The 19741-nt window shown below is 43.7% G+C and overlaps 1 protein-coding gene across 1 annotated transcript in view; it reads right to left on the reverse strand.

Annotated features, from left to right (window-relative positions):
• The window catches only part of LAMA4 (laminin subunit alpha 4), a 141320-nt gene that overhangs the window by 76511 nt on the left and 45068 nt on the right, over positions 1-19741 (reverse strand). The window contains exons 3-5 of the mRNA XM_006123223.5: positions 19259-19383; positions 8241-8321; positions 2356-2570 (exon numbers count right to left, since the gene is read on the reverse strand). Coding sequence (XP_006123285.3) covers positions 2356-2570; positions 8241-8321; positions 19259-19383 — 421 coding nt within the window. The remainder of the gene's footprint in view (positions 1-2355; positions 2571-8240; positions 8322-19258; positions 19384-19741) is intronic.

Here is a 19741-nt window from a genome sequence, read left to right on the forward strand (position 1 = left end):
CCAGGAGGCCACTGCCCAGGGAGGAGGGCAGCTGGCAGCAAGCTTCAAAATTCCATTTTGATTTTCTTGAAATGACTTTTATACAAATTATCCTCCCACAAAATTCCGATTGTTTTTAAAAAAAAATTGTCATCCACATTTGGGACATTTCTCCTCCTTCCAAATTGTCACCTTTTTCTGGCTTGTGCTAATCATGGTACCTAACACCAAACTTGCTTTCATCTGAGGTATGGAAACATTGTAGCTTCTCTTGAACCAAGAAGGTTACACAATAGTGCTTAGAGTGTAAACTGAAGAATAAATTATCAGTCTGAATATGCAGGGGAAATCTTGGTAGGCACATGAGTTGGAATGTAGCCAGTCCACTAAAAAGAATCCTATTGTCACAGAAACAGTTACTGGCTGTTTAATGATAGCGGCATCAATTTTATGTGGCCCCATTGTGCATGGTGCAAGATAGACATAAAAAGGCATGTTTCCCAGTAGAAAGAGTATACAGTCTAATTTTAAAGACACAACAGGTGAGTTTAACCAACTGTAGGAAGACATAGGAATGGGAGGTGAGGCTAAAAGTAAGAACAACATGGTATTTACATAAGATAGTCATGTGTATAACTAGTTTCACAACCTTCAGAGGGGTAGCTGAGTTAGTCTGTAACAGGAAAAACTTAAAAACAATAAATAATCTTAGTCTTTAAAGATTTAGTCTTTAAAGTGCTACCAGACTATTTTTTTTTTTTTAGTTTCATAACAGAAGCCTATTCCAAGACTTCAGTACACTGGCTGCTATTACAAACATTGTTCAGAATCAGTGTAACAACTAGTTGGCCACTTTCTTATAGGCTGAGAGGGTCACATCCATGAGACTTCCAACCTCTGTCGAACAGAGAAGAAATGTAATTATACTTGGGTCTTAAGTGTGGTGCACAACAAATGCATACATGTTGAGTTACTTGTCTAGTATAAATGAAATGTATTTAGCAGCAATGAGTTTCTATTGTTGTGAGTTGGGTAAAACCTTTTTATTGATTGAGTTTAATGCACCCTTCTGTCAAGATACCTGTAAGAAATAGTTAAGGATTAACACTTAAAAGGAGCCAGGGGGGTCTAGCCAGAAGTGTGGAGAGGGTTCCACTGGCTATATTCTGACCAAGTGGGTGGATTGGTGAGTGATTGGGTGTGGACAAGACAAGTAGGGGTGCAAACAAGAAGGAGAGAGACTCCGAGGTAGAACAAGAAAGCTAAACAGCAGTCTATAATCATGCGGTGGTGCTCTTGGAGAAGCCATGAAAGAAATTCTGTGTCAGCTTGGGCCTGTGTGTTAAGAATCGACTCCATTTTTAATCTTTTTGCTTCTTCCTCCATTGGAAGAAGCAGGACTTTGTGTATTCCTTGTAAATAAACAAGATTGCACTAAAGAAAACACCAAAATAAATTCTCAATTTCCACTCCTGGCTTGAACAATTTAGAAAGCCCTGAATTATGACTAGCCACTTAGGTGAAAATAACTATAACTAAGACTATACTACAGTGACAAAAGTTACAGTGAGCAATGAGCGATAGTTTGATATGTAGTACTGTAATCTGTATTTTTACAGTGTTCATCTGTCTATATATGTTACACCAGAGGTCTCAAGCACCCGTCCTTTTCTTGATACATCCATGTAGCTTATATAATCTATTCATATTCTGCAAAATTTAAGCGATTACTAGCCCTTATAGTTGTAAAGAAAACCTAAATGTAATCAGAGAATTGTCTTCCTCAAGGGTACGTCTAGACTACAAGCCTCTTTCAAAAGAGATTGTCTAGACAGCCACAAGGGTTTCAAAAAAGCGATCCGCTTTTTTGAAAGAGAACACCCAGGCAATCTGGACACTCTCTTTCGAAAAAGCCCTGTTTGCGTTCAAGAACGCCTTTTTTGGAAAGAGCTCTTTTGAAAAAAGATGTTCTTCCTGGTAAAAGTAGGTTTACCAATATTGAAAAAACTGCCACGTTCTTTTGATTTAATTTCAAAATAATGTGACTGGCAGTCTAGGTGCAGGTGATGTTTTTTTTTTTTTTTAAAAAAAAGGCTACTTTTTTCAAAAAAACTCAGTAGTCTAGACACACCCTCAGTGTACAAATAGCTTGAATCAAAGATTTGACAAGTATAAATTAACTACATGCTCATTAATCTCATTTGACATGTAACTCTGAAACCTACAATGACATTTTAATAGAATTTAATGACATTTATAGAATTGCTGATCTTTTTAGTGGATGAAATTAGCAATGAGACAGGAGTGAAGCACTATAGCTGTACTGTACTATACTTTAACTACACAATAACATATATGACTCACATGATACAATACCTGTACAGTTTTTAGCTATTTTGGCATCTCCATAATAGCCAGGAGCACACTGTTCACACTTGAACCCTGTGGTATTCCGTAAGCAGTTGCGGCACTGGCCTGTCACTTCATCACAATCCTCAAAGATTAGGTTGGGATCTGAGTTTCCACTGCAGTCACATTTTTTACAAGTGCTCCCAATCAGCATAGGGTTTCCATAGTAACCTGGAGCACACCTGAGAAGAAATCCAAGCCCAAAGATGATTAATAACAATGACATTCCCCACCACAGTGTCATTTTTCTGTCCTTATCAGGCCACCAAAAATTCATGCTGACATTCTGCAACTACTAGGGAACAAAACTTAAATTTTGGCAGACATTGTTTCATAATCTAAATCTAAACCGATCAAGGGATTTATAGCTCTGTGGTATTGAGTAACATGTACTGCATCCAGAACACGTCTAGGTCTTGATTACATCAGTTCATTTTTGTGTGTCTTTCTTTAGCAGTGAAAATCTTTTGATGCAGAGTGATTTTTGAATGCATCACAAAACTATTTTGGAAGAAAGTCACTCAGAAGTTCTGGTGTTTATTTTGAACTTCATAAACTAACTTGTGTAATATATTAGACTAGCAGAGAAGATCAGCTTTCATGTGGCAAAAACAACAGGGGAAGTCCAGATTCAAAGTCAATTTTATCTCATATCTAAGTTCATAGCAAAAAGAGCCTCTGTAAAATAGTTTGGCATTTGCTAATCTCTGAGATGGGGTACTTGGAGTTTTGCAATACCACAGTCAGATTTCAATAAAATCTAAAATACATGTTAGTCAAATCCACGTTTTATTTGATCAATATGCTAAAAACTTGGAAGATCTGAGTAGATAGTTCTGGTTTTGGCCTCTCTCTACATTTTTTTGTGTGTGAAAGAAGAAAGTCGTTCTGATTCGCTTGAGCTTCCTCATCAGTCCATTGACTATATTCACATCCTAAACTCCCACAATCAAGAAAATGAAAAGTATTTCTATATAATTCAACTTGACTTTAAATTATTTGGCTGCCTGAATTAATTGCCTTTTGCAGTAAAGTGCATGTCCATGGACATGAACGAACAGAATAATCTGATAATAAGAAAAATGGTTTGTCATTTTGTGACCCAGAGATAAATAATAAAGCTATGCTCCATGGTTATATGTCACCATGCCAGCAATTAGAGTTTGGTTATAAGAATATACAGCCTGATTCTTCTGTCATTATGATCAGTGTAGCTCCACTGTTTTCCATGGAGATACTCCTACTTTACACTGGCGTCAGAGAAGAATTAGACCCACAGTATCTCACACACATGGACCCAAGTTTGGAGTGAAAAGTTTGTGTTCCACTCTAGGAGTTACATACAGTATTTCACTTGTGCCATTTCTGTGCATCAAGAGTGTTCATAACTGTTTCCTAAGGGAATTTTGCCATGTCATTACCCTTTCAGTTCAATGTGCTTAGTGGAGCACAGGCATTCCATTGGTAAAGATAGGAATTCCACTATCTAGTAATGTAGAAAATCTTTTAAAGGCTTTTCACACCCTCAGCTACTACCAACTAGAGGAGCTAGTCAACATTTCTCAAATGTCAACAACATTCTGACATTTGAAATATGAACAGGAAACATTTCATCTCACTTTTCTGACCCTTAATAGATCTCTCTGATTTTTTTTTGTATTTTCACATTTTTTCAAAAAAAAAAAAAATCATCTAAAAAATCATGACCAAGCAGCTCATGCTTCCCACAGCTAGCACAGCTGGTAATTGAGAACCATGGCTAATGGGAATTGCAAGCAGCTGTACCTGTGGATGCTCAGTAAATAAAACATCTGGGCTTCGTCTAGACTGGCATGATTTTGCGGAAATACTTTTAACGGAAAAGTTTTTCCGTTAAAAGTATTTCTGCAAAGGAGCGTCTAGATTGGCAAGGATGCTTTTGCGCAAAAAGTGCTTTTGTGCAAAAGCATCCGTGGCCAGTCTAGACGCAATTTTGCGCAAGAAATCCCCGATCGCCATTTTAGCCATCGGGTCTTTTTTGCGCAAAACAATTCTTCCCTGTCTACACTGGCCCTCTTGAACAAGTATTCTTGCACAAGAGGGCTTTTTCCCGAGCGGGAGCGGGAAAGTATTTGCGCAAGAAGCACTGATTTTGTACATTACAAAGTCAGTGCTCGTGCGCAAATTCAAGCGGCCAGTGTAGACAGCCGGTGTTCTGCCTGGAGCTAACCCTAGTGAACTACAGCTGACCTTCAGGCTGCTTATTGCCCACCCATGATCTATTTAGACGTTTTTCATCTAGTCACCAACTATTTTGTGACTATCAAATCATTTCATAAAAAACAATGAATAATACTCCAATGGAAATAACACTCGGGCACTGCTTATCTGAGCTAAATTTGAATTAATGGCCTCCAGGTAAAAGACCTTGTATGCCATTACCAAGCCCTTGAGACATCTAGCCCACGGGATGTTTGCGATAATGAAGTTGAGGTGCTCAGTTTTTCTTCTTTGAAATATATCTTTCAGTTGAAGTTCAGCTTTGCACATGACAGAAATGTGTAAGGTATGCAGTCTCATCCCCACAGGTGTGTCTGTGGGCATGTTAAAAGGTAACTGCTGTTTTTTTAAAGTCTAGTCTGCCTCATTTCTATTAGCCATAGCTTATCAGCAGGAGTAGCTGTCTAAACCAGACAGAAACTTTCAGAGTTGAAAATACGCAAGTCTCACTTTCACTTCCCCATGCCACATAACACAGATGTGGATTGCATTCAACTCCTCTGAATGGTTGGCACTGAATGAGAAAAGCAACGAAACTTGGGCAGAAACACACTGCACCACCTCCTTACTTTATGTCCCAAGAAAAGCCCTACAGAAAAGGCTCTCTCCATTTCTTCCACATTCCGATAAATGACTCTTCACTAATAACTAAAAATATTTTCATTTACATGTGATTTTTCAACCTTTCATTGTTGAAATAATGAAGTTAAAGTCTTTCTTTTTTACTCGCCAGGCATTTTTATTTCCTGTGATTATTGGCAGATAAGATGTTAACTTCTCATCTACTGACAGCGCCAATGGAACCTTTCCTCTCTGTCTACCATGGCTGCCAAGGCACATTTTCTACAGAGAAACTTGTAATAATTAGAACATAACAAAAAATGGATTTCATTTGTTACTGCCTTAACACATTTTTTTAAAGCAACGAACCAAAGGATTTCACTCACTCACAACTTTACATGTGGGGACTGAGAGGTCATTTTCACAATTCCTAGCAAAATCCTCCCTGGTTTCCCAAAACTACATTTTGGCAACTGAAGAATAAGTCAGGCAGTTCTGTGCCAAGCCTCCCAAGCAGAACACAAAAACCTCTTACACAGAAGCCAGAGAAATGAGGCAGCTTGCCTCCCAGTGTGCTGCAGGAGCACACATGCTGTTACATCCCTGGATATCCTGCAGCTTATTACCCTGAAGTACCAGTCACATTCCTTAGGCCTGTACAGAGGGGTGGAACATGGCCTGATTCTATCTCATCCCTTTGGAGATTCTGGGCAGTCCCAAGAGAGCAGGAAAATAGGCAGGGATTAGCCGTTGTGCACCTTAGAGCACAGGGGCTGTAACGGGGGCCTCACATAAGGGCAATGGAAATCTTTGTGCTCTGTCACTACTGTACACCATCTCAAGGGCAGGCATGACATTTACATGTAATTTTGTGGTAATTTAGAATAAAAAACTGTAAAGTGCCAGATTGTCAACCTTTATTGGTCTTCATGTCTGCACAGCCTACAGAGTTCAAACAGAATAACTCTGCCCTGGAGATGTATCCCTCATCAGCATGAAGGATCTCCTATGAGAGGGTGTTTCTACCCTGCAGGGCTTAACTTAAGCTACGGAAATTGAGCAACAATAGCTTGACATTATTTTGACACTATTTTGAAATAACTGCCTGCTGTATAGATGCGGACCAAGTTATTTCAGAATAGCGCTAGTTATTTTGAAATAGTGTTGCAGTATAGACGTAGTCTCTAGAGAGAGTAGGAGTATGCACAAGAGGCAGAAACAGGATTTGGGATCCCCAAATAATAGGTGGAGACACAGAACTCCTCTGGTCCTGGAGTCACTAAGGGAGAGCGAGTAACGGATTCCTTCACTCCTAGGGCCATGTGGTGGGGGCACTCCTCCAAAAGCTACTGGGGAGAGAGCACATTCTGAATGCCAACTGAATCACTGAGATTATCAATGAAGAATACTAGTTAATGCTCAGGAGAAGGTGCTCTAAGAGGAGGACAATGACCACAAACTCATTTAATCTAGGCCCCATATACAGCCATCAGAAGGCAGAGTTTTAATTACTTCTGACATTGACTGGATTTAAGAGGTGAGAAAAAAATCCAGTAATAATCACTTAACCAACTTGCCCTCACTGTCTTAGATTGACTGCTTTCTTCTTTCCTTCATCTCCTTTGCCTGCCCTATCTTTTTCCTCTATACATAAAAAGCTGGCTAGTGGCTATTACAAAACAGATAAAATACATTGACATTATCCTTTTCTGCCACTCTGAAATAGAAATATGTCTACTACTTTTTTTATAGTACTTTTTCATTTGTAGTCTAATGTGACATTTTAATAACCAATGAGAAATCTCACTGAGCATTTAATTGTCTGTGTTTGTGTATATGACATTCCAGAAACATAACAGGATATAGCCTGCTGACTGGAAAAAAGTTTATTTTATTTTTATGCTCTCCATCTGCAGTAGCTTTACTTGTAAAATTGACTCTATGACCACTTTAAAGGCTCAAAAGATAGCATATTGAAACTTTGAGTGACTTGCATTTACAATAGTTAATTTTGTTTAGGAGCTAAGGTAGCTTTTACTTTGTAATGAGATTCCAGTCTTTTTCTTGTCCTTACAAACTCCTCTCCCCTTTGGATATTTGGCATCCATTTCCTGCCCCTCCTCCCCAATTCATAGTTATGTGTGCACTAATTACACACAATCTCCCATTGAAGATAATGGAGTGAATTCTCTGTGGCACCATAGATCTTCTTAGTTACAAAATATGGGGTGGGGAGCTAGATGAGGCTTCCATATTCTGTGCTACTCATCCCAATTGTAAATGACAGTAATTTTAGCTTATGTCCCAATGCCCTTACACAAGTGGCAGTGCACAGGTGTCTCCATTAACTTCAATGGAACATCAGACACCGTTGTCACACATTCATTGTGAGTAAGGTCATTAAACTGTTCCTTCACAATATTATACTTCATTGTATGATATAGCTCCATTTGTTTATATGCATTATAATTCTTGATATATAGTAGCAGAAATTGTTTGGGGACATATATACAGTCTGAAAAAAAAGCTGGAACAAGGTTGCTCAGTTCACTTTTTATTTAGCTGCATCACTTGAAATGAACTAATTTAAATTAGAAATATATATTTGCTAGTTAATAATTTGTTCAAAGATTCTGATTTCCTCTCTGGTTCTAAAAAAATATAATTAATTGCTAGAATTATCATATTTTTAGGACAGGAATTATAGGAGGCATACAGCTAATTTTAAATGCAACTGTTAATTGTACCCAACATGTTACAATTCTGTTCCTTTTAAGAAGCTGGTTTTATGAAGATAAAATTCAACAAATAAACAAAAAAATACAAAATGCAGGTCTTGCTCTTGCACCCATTGAAGTCATTAGTAAATCTCTGCTGATTTCATTGCAGGATCAGACCCTTAGGCAGAAAGACATAATATAATCCACTGAATGTCAAGCACAGAAAAATTCTCCCCAGAGTGTGAAACCTCTTTTAATGGCTTCAGAATATTGGCAAACTTGATGAGTCATCCATACTGCTAGTCTGCTTACCTTTCACAGTTGGGTCCCACATAGTTTTCTTTACAGACACAGCGCACTACTCCACCTTTTCTGTGGCAGGAGTCTGCAAAACTAGAATTACATATAAAAATATTGATCAGGGGTTAGTCAATACTTATTAAAAGCCTATAAACACATGCTGTAATTTGTAAATAGTAGTTATTCACATAACCTCAGGGCAGATCCTATTTGGTCCTGAGTGCTCTGAAGTCCCACTGAGGTCAGTAGGAGCTGAGGGCATGTGATACCATGCAGGAGATACTCAGCACCTGGTCATTTTATTTTCACCTATAAAGCATCATGCATATATATGGCACTATATGAATCATAACAATATATGGACTTTCTTCATGCAGCCTAGCTCGGACACACTTGCATGCATCTGTACATAAATTATAAATAAGGAACTTGCATTCTTTCCAGAGTATCCAGGCATTGTTCTATTTCCTGTGAACTTGTCTCCTCTATTTTATTTCAGAATGTTAAAAGTAACATATTGCTTTTGAAATGTGCTAGATCAAATACTTTGGGAATTAAAATGCTCTATTTAACCACAGGAAGGTACAATCCAGGAAACAGCAGTGCAAGTTCCCTTATACAATAGAATGTCTCAAAGGCGTGCTGTAGGAATCAGATTAGATCCTCTGATGGTGTAAACTGGAATGGCTCAACTGATTTCCATTGAAATGAACAGAGCTAAGCTGATATCCACAGCTGAAGTTCTACTCTATCACTTCCAGGAGAGAAAAGACAGAGTTGTCTACAAATGCATTCAGTTCTTGGCTTCTCCTGCTTGTGGTGGGGGTTTTGTGCCAGGTTTCTTAATGACATGTTATTCTAACATCCAGGCTGTTTTTATTCCATGTAGCCTTGAATTTTCAGGATCAAATGTCAGTTTCTTTAAGTAAATAAATAACCAAAATATATGAAACAAAAATTGTTTGAAATGTGGCCAAAAGTCTCAGAGGGGTAACGGTGTTAATCTGTAACTTTAAAAACGAGTAGTCCTGGGGCATCTTTGTTAACCTCTAAGGCTTTGTCTACACTGCCGGTTTTTGCCGGCAGAGAGTATGCAAATGGAGCACTGATTAGCATTCTGTTTGCTTCATTTGCATAATCTATTTGAGCCGTTTTTGTGCAAAAACAAGCAGTGTGGACGTTTCCTTTTTGTGCAAAACCGCTAAGAGATTATGTAAATGAACCATGACAAAATGCTAATCAGCACTTCATTCAGGCAAAAGCTGGCAGTGTAGACATAGCCTAAAGGTACTGTGACGGGGCGCTCCCACCCCGCACTCAGGAGGACCAGGGCGAGGGGCTCGCGAGACCCTGGGGGGGAGCAGGCCTATCGCGGGGACCTGGGATCCGACAACGGGGCCGGCCCCGAGGGACGTGGGGAGCACGGAACGTCGGCAGGGAAAGCCCCGGGAGGAAGGGCTAGAGTGGCACGGGCGGATGACGTCAAGGGGGGGTGACCCGGGTCGCAGGTGCGATGATGTGGGGAGCCCCACCGGCGCGAAGTTTAAAAAGAAGGCTCACCAGCCAGGAGAGGGAGGAGACCGCGAGGTACTCGAACGGCCGAATGGTGAGCAGGGGAAGCCAGGGTGGACCTGCTGCTAGGGAGGCGGAGTAGGAAGCGGCTCAGGGCAGGGTCGTAGAGCCCGTGAGCGGGTGGGTTTAGGAGCAATACCCCATCCGCTGAGCAGGGATAGGCAATCCCTGCCTTAGGGTCCTGGGCCGGGGTTCGGAGATAGGAAGGGCCCGAACCCCCCTACTCCGTCCACCGGAGCAAAGCAAGTCGCACAGCTGGGTAGGCAAGACGGACAATCTGGGTCACCTGCAAAAGTGGAGTGAGTCTGGGATCTTCATGTCAAGACACGGGCCTATTTTGGGGCTCATAGACACAAGGGGTGTATAATAAATAGGGTGATGGTAGCAAACAAACTCTCGAGGTAGTGTGGTCCTTTTTACAGGTATGGCTTGACTACAAGTTTTTGTCGGAAAAAGGTACGCAAAATATCTTTTTCGAATTCTTTCCCTGGAAAAGGCTTTACTGACATTTGGCCCATCTACACTGGGCCAAATGTCAGAAAAACCCACTCTTTCGGAAGCCCCCTTCTGCCTCATAGAACTAGGAATACAGCAGCTTCCAAAAGTGCACATTTGCTCTTCCGCAAAAAAAATTGCATTTCCTGGACGTTCCCGAACCCTCACCTCCCACAGTCTAGCTGTACTCTTAGGTGCCATAGGACTACTCATTGTTTTTGAAATGTGGGTTGACCCGTAAAATTGACCACAATTTGGTTAGTAAAGGCAAGAATAGTACCAAATCCCACATAATTGAGCCAGGATGATGTGTCTTAGATATAGTTTCAGACAAAAGAGGACACGCAATTCTCAGTTATTTTACAAAATATTGGAACAGATTCTCTCTTAGACAGACACGGTAGGAAGTAGTCAGGGCATCAGTATACCTTCATGCTTTTTAAAAGGACAGACTTCTTGTTTTTTGGCTTAACCTTATTCTAATTTATGTCCACTGGCGATGGTCCCTAAAGTAATAAATGCCAGCTGAGAACTGGCAGGGCAAAGCAGAGTGTCCTTTCCCCAACACTCTTCCTATGCCTGGATTAGTGAGTAGTTGGGAACTGACTCTGACAGCTTTATGCTAGTTGAGAGATCCCCTAGCACACTGTAATTCTTAGCTGGGCATCTGTGGCCAGAACAGCAGAAGAGAATCTGCTCCATGTAATTCTTGTCCCAGGAACAAGCCACATAAAAAAAGTATATAAATAGTTCCTTCATTGTTTCTGTTCCCATCAATATTCCTAAACTAATATTTCCCAGAGTAAATTACATGATCTGTTTGCCTTGTTTGGAGACACTTACACAACCAGACAGATTTTAAAATGAGACTGTCTTGATGAAATTCCCAAATTATCATTTGTAACATTTTGATGAGAAGACGCCAAGAAACTAATCATACTTTGGCAGTTTTTCCTCTTCCAGTATACAAGCTAATTCCTCAAAGTATCTGAAGTTATTACTTTGTGGATTGAAGTTATGAAGTATGACCACAGTTTTCCTGAGTCTTTATATTGTTCAGGTTTTTCAAAAGCTTCTCAAATTCCCCGATGATTAAAATTAAGTAACATCTGTTAAGTCTGGAGATGCCTCCATCCCATTTTCCCAAAAAGATGACATTTCACTTAATGGGAACTATAACAAAAGTTCCCATCATAGCAGATATGGAGATACTCTGGCCAGACAAAAAACTAAAGCCATGTAAATGAATCCCAAGAAAAACATCTAATGACTCCGTCATCTTAGAGACTTGGATGCATAGTTGGTTCCTCTGTCTGATTATGATTATGTTATTTTTAGGGATAAAACTTTTGATGAAAAATGAAATAACAAGCAATATCTTCCTTTTTAAAGTAGCTTCCTAGGGTATGTCTACACTACAGAACTAATTTGAACTAACTTAATTCGAATTAGTTAATTTGAACTAAGCTAATTTGAATTAGTGCATCTAGACCCAAAAACTAATTTGAATTAGTGTTTTGCTCATTCGAACTAGCATGTCCACACTGATTGGACGCTGGGTCGCATTTAAGGGCAGCTGAAACCAGTTCCGGTAGGGCATCAGGTCAGTAGTTGCTTTGTGTGGCTGCTGTCTGAGGCTATCTGAGGCTCGTGCTTAAAGGGACCCCCGGACAGCCAGTTCTCAGCTTTTCCACTTGCTTGCCTACCTCGCTGAGGGACAGCAAAGCGTTTTTCTCTCCACCTGCCTGTGTCGGTGCTTCCCATTGGGGACACCACTGCAGTTGGCACCATGGAGCCAGAGCTCACCCTGGGCATGCTGTTCCAGTTTTTGGACTTGCTGCTGCAAGCCTGCCAGCAATGGATGGAGGCTGCCTTGCACCATCTGGTGCATGTCAGCCCCCTGCCTCTCCCCCTGGCCTCCCTGGGGGTCATGGAGGAGTGGCAGCAGCATCCAGATGCCAGCGTGACCTGCTGCATCTGGCGTCTGGACACCAGCAGCGACTGGTGGGACCGCATCATCCTGGAGTGCTGGGGAGACCAACAGTGGACCCAGAATTTCAGGATGAAGATGGACACCATACTGGAACTCTGTGAGTGGCTCGCCCCTGCTCTGCGGCGACGGGACACTCGCATGAGGCCCGCCATCCCCCTCCAGAAGCACATGGCCATTGCCCTGTGGAAACCCTCCATGCTGGACAGCTACCGATCCATCGGGAACCAGTTTGGCATGGGGAGATCCACCGTCGGAGCAGTGCTCATGCAGGTACGGCACCCACTGGCCACTGGGCCGGGGAAGAGGGGGGCTGCAAGGAGGGGATGGGCCGCCCCAGGGAAAACGGGGGGGAGGGGGAGAAGGTGAAAGTGCCCCGCACGGGAGGGTTCGGTCTGTCCCGGCTGTACTACACGCCACCTGCGGGGGTTGCTTCCAAGAGTGGGGTGCAGGGCAGTGCCAGGGAACAAACACTCCAGCCACCCAGGCACCCCAGTGATTTGCAGTTTGCTGTGTCTCTCTGCAGGTGGTCAAGGCCATCAACTGGGTGCTGTTCCGCAGGGTGGTCCGCCTCGCCGACCAGAACGCAGTCATCTGGGGGTTTGGCACCCTCGGCTTCCCCAGCTGCGGGGGGGCCATCGACGGGACGCACATCCCCATCTGTGCCCCGGAACACCAGGCCTCCCAGTACATCAACCGCAAGGGGTACTTCTCCATCCTCCTGCAGGCCGCGTGTGACCACCAGGGCCATTTCACAGACATTAATGTGGGCTGGTCCAGCAAGACACACGATGCCAGGGTGTTCCAGAACTCCTCTGTGTGCCAGAGGCTGCAGGCCGGGACCTTCTTCTCCAACTGTCACATCAGAGTCGGGGACGTGGACATGCCCATCTGCCTGGTGGGGGATGCGGCTTACCCCCTACAGCCCTGGCTGATGAAGCCCTACATGGGACACCTCTACCCCTCCCGGCAGGCCTTCAATGACAGGCTCACCAGGGCCTGCATCATGGTCGAGGGGGCCTTCAGATGCCTGAAAGCCCGATTTCGATGCCTGCTCACATGCCTCGACCTCGCCAAGCACAATATCCCTCCTGTGGTGGCAGCATGTTGTGTGCTGCACAATTTATGTGAGTGAAGGGGGGAGGCTTTCCTGACAGCATGGATGGCTGACGCTGAGCGCATGGCTGGCCAGTACGTGCAACCCCGTACCGCTGCCTGTGGCCAGACAGCCTGCCTCCATATTATCCATCCTATTTGCCTCTCTGAAGCACAGGGCAGAGAAGGAGCAATAATATCAGCATAGTCTATGCTGGCTCATCTGATCCTGAGAAGCTGAAACACAGATATGTGGATAGAGAGCAGCTAAGTCAATAAGCTGGCCTCGAGGCTGCGGCTGGCACCTATGTTGATTCGAACACACACAGTCCCAGGAAGAGGAATTTCCCACTGAGAAAACAATGTCCAGTACTTCAAAATTTAATCATCTCAATTCTCTCTTACAAGTGTAAATTAAGTTCACAACTCCCTTGTAAGAACTGGTCTCACAGCAGACAGACCAGCATCAATTGGCATGACAGATAAGAAAGAGAAATACGTGACCTCATGATTATAAAAGATGGGCCCAGCACACACTCACTTTGAGTGTCATTCTACCCTCTACCTGCTGGTCGGGTTAGGTGTTTGACCTCCCGAGGTTCTATGGGGACGCCCACCTCGTATTTTCGTCTTTCCTAGGAATTGAGGGACCGGCCCTGGCCTGACATGCTGGAGTCGAGAGGCACAGAAGGGGGTAAAAATGGTACCTGGATGTGGTCCTCTGTCTTAAGTGTACACATAGCAAGAGTAAGCTGTTACTTGGTACCATTATTTCTATTTTTCTATCTTTATCTTCTTTGTAACCATTTTAAGACCTATATTTTGCTAATAGTTAAGAAATAGAACAATAGCCATTGCAACCATATGATTTATAAGCTTCCTCAATAAACCTGTAACTGTTTAAGCTTTAACCTGCCTCCTTCAGTTGCTGTAACAGAACCAAGCACAATTTAAAAGAACTTCAGCCGGTCTAAAGGGACAGTTATAGGAAGAGCTTGGGCGTTTGGATCTGTGTCACTCCCAGGTGACAGGATCCACTGGGGCATCTTTCAGTCTTTCCTCAAGGCTGCCCGCTGCGAAGGAATTATGAAATTCTAGCAGCTGAAATCTAAGATGTAATAAGCTCTTCCTATATAACGGGGCGTCTGTTGGCCTGCTGGCCACCCTCTGCGATGGGACCCCGGTCCTAGCAGTAAAGGCACGGACGTTAAACCTTTTCTCGGAAACATACACACACACACTGCCCTGACCGTCGGCTGACACTGCCGTCTGGGAGGCCCAGCGGGGGGGGGGGGGGGGGGCCGTCCGGATCTGGGAAGCCCAGTGGGAGAACTTCCAGGTGGAGGAGGACTGAACTCTCTCTACATACCCCACTGCGGCCTTCTTCCGCCCTCCCCTCCTTCCCCTTTCCCCTCCCTAACCCCCCTTCCTAATGTAAAATAAACACACCTGTTTTGCCAACAAAAATATCTCTTTATTGTACATAACTGGGGTGGGGGAGGGAGGAGTGAGAGTGGGAGAGGGGAGGGGGAAACCTGGGAGGAGGGAGCTGGAAGGGGAGGAAGGGAAGGGAAAGCTCAGGCTTGGGGGTCCTGCTGGCTCTCCCATCTCACAGCACTGCGGGTGCGGGGGTGCTGGGGGGGAGTGGGTGTGGAGGGTGGGGCAGTAGGGATGGGGGGTGCGGAGGAAGCAGGAGAGGGAGCAGGGGTGGGAGGAGGAGCGAGAGGTGGGGCGGCCGCAGGGGCTGGAGCAGGAGGAGGTAGAAGCCTGTCCACCAGGGTCTGGAGGTGACCTCTGAGGGCATGGCTCTGCTCCTCCAGCACCTCCAAGCTCTGCTGCTGCAGCCGCAGCCACAGGCCCTCCTGGACCCAGTGCTCCTGGATGCGGAGCTGCTGCTCCAGGAGCCGCAGGTGCCACCGCTGGTAATCCTCCAGGTTCTTGGTGAGCCTGCTGGCCCGGGTGCAGGTGGCTGTTGCAGGTGGGGTGGTGTGCCCTGCAGCCCCAGGTGCTGCGGCTGTGGTGAAACAAGAGCAGTGATCAGTTCTCCCTGGGGGGACAGTGGGTGAAACTCAGCCCCCCTCTGCAAGGCAAGGTTGGCGTGTAGGGAACGGGCCAGGGCCCCTGCATGACACCCAGCTGCTGCTCCATGGTGGGCAAGGCCCAGGCGCACGGTCCCTGGGCTCCCTCTCCCCCCACAACCCCTATAAACATAAGGGGAGCATGATGGCACTCACATGTGGAGCCCTCCCTGGCCTTGGACAACACAGCCGATGTGCTCTGTGGGGTGCCTCAGGGGTCCTGGGTCCTGGGCAGGCTCCCTGCAGGCTCCTGGCTCTCGGCGTCCTCCTCCTCCATGTCCAGGATGGGTCCCTCTGCCCCAGGGTCGATCAGTACCCGGGGGGTATGCACTTCGTGAGCCCCCAGGATGCGGTCCAGGGCCTCATAATGGGGGCATACCTCCGGGTTGGGAAGCTGGGAAGGGCTAGCTGGGAAGGGCTAGCCTCCAACTAGTTCGAATTAAGTGGCTATACAGCCCTTAATTTGAACTACTTAATTCAAACTAGGTGTTAGTCCTCGTAGAATGAGGTCTACCTAGTTCGAATTAAGTTCGAACTAGCGGTTTGCATGTATAGATGCTATGAAAGTTAATTCGAATTAACTTTGTAGTGTAGACATACCCCTAGTGAGGCACTGCCTCGTTTTACTACGAATAAAGGAAGAATAAAAGTGAAATAAGAAAGAAAAAAGGACATTATTTCTCTGAACCCAGTTGTGGAGCCTGAAGATTATGCCATAAATATAATTATTATTTATTGTTTGCAAACCAGTAACTTCCAGAGGCATCATGTGAGGCCAGGGCTCCAATGTGCTAGGTGACTCATAGACACATAGACTTTAAGGTCAGAAGGGGCCATTATGATCATCTAGTCTGACCCCCTGCACAGTGCAGGCCACAAAATCTCACCCACCCCTCCTAGAATAATCCCCTCACCTATATCTCAGATATTAAAGCCTTCAAATACTTTGAAGACCCAAAGATGCAGGGAATCCTCTAGCTGTGATCTGTACCTCATGCTACAGAGGAAGGCGAAAAACCTCCAGGGCCTCTGCCAATCTACCCTGGAGGAAAATTCCTTCTCGACCCCAAATATGGCGATCAGCTAAACCCTGAGCATGTGGGCAAGACTCATGAGCCAGACACCCAGAAAGTTCTCTATAGTAACTCCTATCATCCCTCCATTGACCTATTTCCCACTGATAATGAATGGTCAATTAGTTACCAAGATCATGTTATCTCATCAAACCATCCCCTTCATAAACCCATCTAGTTTAATCTTGAAACCAGATAGATCTTTTGCCCCCACTACTTCCCTTGGAAGGCCGTTCCAGAACCTCACTCCTCTAATGGTTAGAAACCTTCATCTAATCTCAAGTCTAAACTTCCTACTAGCCAGCTTATATCCATTTGTTCTTGTGTCTATGTTGGTATTAAACTTAAATAATTCCTCTCCCTCCCTGGTATTTATCCCTCTAATATATTTAAAAAGTGCAATCATGTCCCCCTTCAGCCCTCTTTTGGTTAAAGTAAACAAGCCAAGCTCCTTGAGTCTCCTTTCATAAGACAGGTTTTCCATTCCTCAGATCATCCTAGTGGCCCTTCTTTGTACCTGTTCCAGTTTGAATTCATCCTTCTTAAACATGGGAGACCAGAACTGCACACAGTATTCCAAAGGGGGTCTCACCAATGCCTTGTATAATGGCACTAACATCTCCTTATCCCTACTGGAAATACCTCACCTAATACATCCCGAGATCGTATTAGCCTTTTTCACGGCCATGTCACAATGGCAGCTCATAGTCATTCTATAATCAACCAGGACTCCGAGGTCCTTCTCCTCCTCCGTTACTTCCAACTGATGTGTCCCCAGCTTATAACTAAAATTCTTGTTATTAATCCCTAAATGCATAACCTTACACTTCTGGTACAGTGTGATGAACCTCTTGAAGTAGAGCTTAGGATTCTGCTGCTTGAAAGCAGGGTTGCCCTTACCATGAGGCAAACTGAGGCAGCCGCCTCAGGTGCCAGACTGTAGGGGGGCGCCACTAGGACCCAGAGTGTAGAAAATTGTGTCTGCTGCTCATGCATATGTATTCTCTCTGAGGTACCATGAGAGGAGTAGAACAGGAAGAAGGCAGAACTGAGACCTTTCGAAGTTTTGGCCCAAGCAAGGAGGCATGGGGGTGTCATGTGAGCTGCTCGCCTCAGGTGCCAAAATGTTGTGTGCTGGTCTGCTTGAAAGTATATGTCCAACTGTATTCTGGGAGTTTCTCTGCACTTTAGCAATTTCTATATGGGTGTTATTGCAGGACAAGCTGGTGCACTGTAAATTCACTTGATGCACAACAACTTGCTATGTGAACAAGCCCTTAAATGCCAAGAATCATCCCCGTAGCATAGATAATATTTCTAATAACCTTTGTTTCATGTTTCTGAGGTAAATATAATTTACAGCAATTACAGTAAAGCACCAAATTTGTATAAATTGGAGTTAAATTTAAGGTATCCCTTAGTAAAGAAGGGCCGTTGTGGGAGGTTGGGCCAGATCTTCAGCTGGTATGAATTAGTGTAGTTTCAGTGAAGCCAATGGAGTTGCATTGATTTACTTCAGCTGGGAGCTAGCACTATATTTTCATGTTCTCCCAGCACAACTTTAATACATCTCTATTTTATGGTGGCACAGACAAAACATGTGAAAAAGGACACAAAAATTGTGCTCTGCAAGCTGAAATGGCTGTTGTGGGGCAAACAGCCATATGAAAAAAAATTCAATTTCATTTATTGAACAAAGGAGCTGTTGGACTATTCTGTTTCTACTTACGTGTTCTTGCTATTGTCTCAGCTCCTGAAACATGGATAAATAACACTCCCCATGGGAACTCATTCACCTGGCTGGCCTGGCACGAATGTTGTAAAATGCAGGTGCTCAGACTATTCTGAAGAAATTGAACATCCTTTCTTCTCTCTTGGGAATTCTCTTTAATTCAGACAGGGATGTAGTTTTTCAGTCATAGCTATTCATCTTGTAGTCCTCATGTGCAACTAACTGTTATAAAAGTTGGAAAGTGTTTTGTGGGACTGTGTGAGATTTGGCACAGCTGTGATTTTTTGAGTCTGTGCCTCTGAGCTGAATGAAATGCAAATTTCTCACTTTGAGGCTGCGTTAAAGACCAGTCCTATAACAACTGTATGAAGTACCATGAAATGAAGGAAAAGGAATACAGTGTAGAAAAGGACTAAAATCTGCTGGTTGAAAATGGAATGAGAAACAAAGAAATTAGCTGGCGCATTAAAAAGAATAACTTCTACCGACAGTTAAATATTTAGGGGCACATCATCCTCTCATTGTAATGGGACATACGTAGCTATCCATTCAGAAGGAATACAGTGATAATTAATGGAATTCTGATTTCTATGACATTTCTATGACAATGCTGCTATGACACTGATGTGCTATTAAAGCTCTCTAATAAAAAGCCACACCTTTTGGTTAATTGGTATCTCTGAAACCACAGGGAATGATAACTGGTATAAATTTCCTCTTATTGGCCTGGACCTCTCTTTTCCTTCAGGCTTCAGAAATTCATATCCAAAAGCAAAAGCAGGCCATGGATTAGTTGAAATTATAGTTAATGGTGATTCCTTCAGGCCTTAAACTCTGTGACATTAAATGTTCTTGGTTTTCTATACTTGAAGGGGATTTAGTCTCTCTCTGACATCCAGTCTAGGGTTCATTGTGCCTGGCTCTGAAAGATGAATGCAGAATAGCAAGTATAAGGATCAGCACAAATAAAATAAGACAAAGTCTGTTTTACGTACTTGGCAACCAATGGCAACGGGCAAGGACAAGGCTGGCAGAATGTGGGCACTCCTCTGACAACGTCCCCAATGTAACCATCGAGACATCTCTCACACTGCTTCCCAGTGGTGTTTCTCTGGCAGTCCTTCAATAAAGAAGAGTGATGTATGTTAACAGAAGGGGCTACTTAGTTGAGGCCTAGCAGAAATGACTTTGGCAGGTACTCTGCCAAGCAGAACAAGGACTGGTGCTAGGTCTGAATCCTTCAAAATACTGAGGGATTAAATGGGAAGTGTTTGTAAGTGTCTGACTATTACAAATGAATATACTTGGAACAATTCACCAGACTGCTTGGGAGTGCTGACAAAGTGGTATATAGGATAAAGGTATCACTATAGGTATTTGCATATGCAGACTCTCTAAGCTCACTCTCTGTATTCTATATCATCAGAGATGGTGCTAGAATTCACAGCTGGAGGACAGGTCTGTCTGAACTGAAGCCA

The sequence above is a fragment of the Pelodiscus sinensis genome, chromosome 3 (assembly GCF_052426305.1).
Source record: "Pelodiscus sinensis isolate ZL-2025 chromosome 3, ASM5242630v1, whole genome shotgun sequence".
NCBI classification, from domain to species: Eukaryota; Metazoa; Chordata; order Testudines; family Trionychidae; genus Pelodiscus; species Pelodiscus sinensis.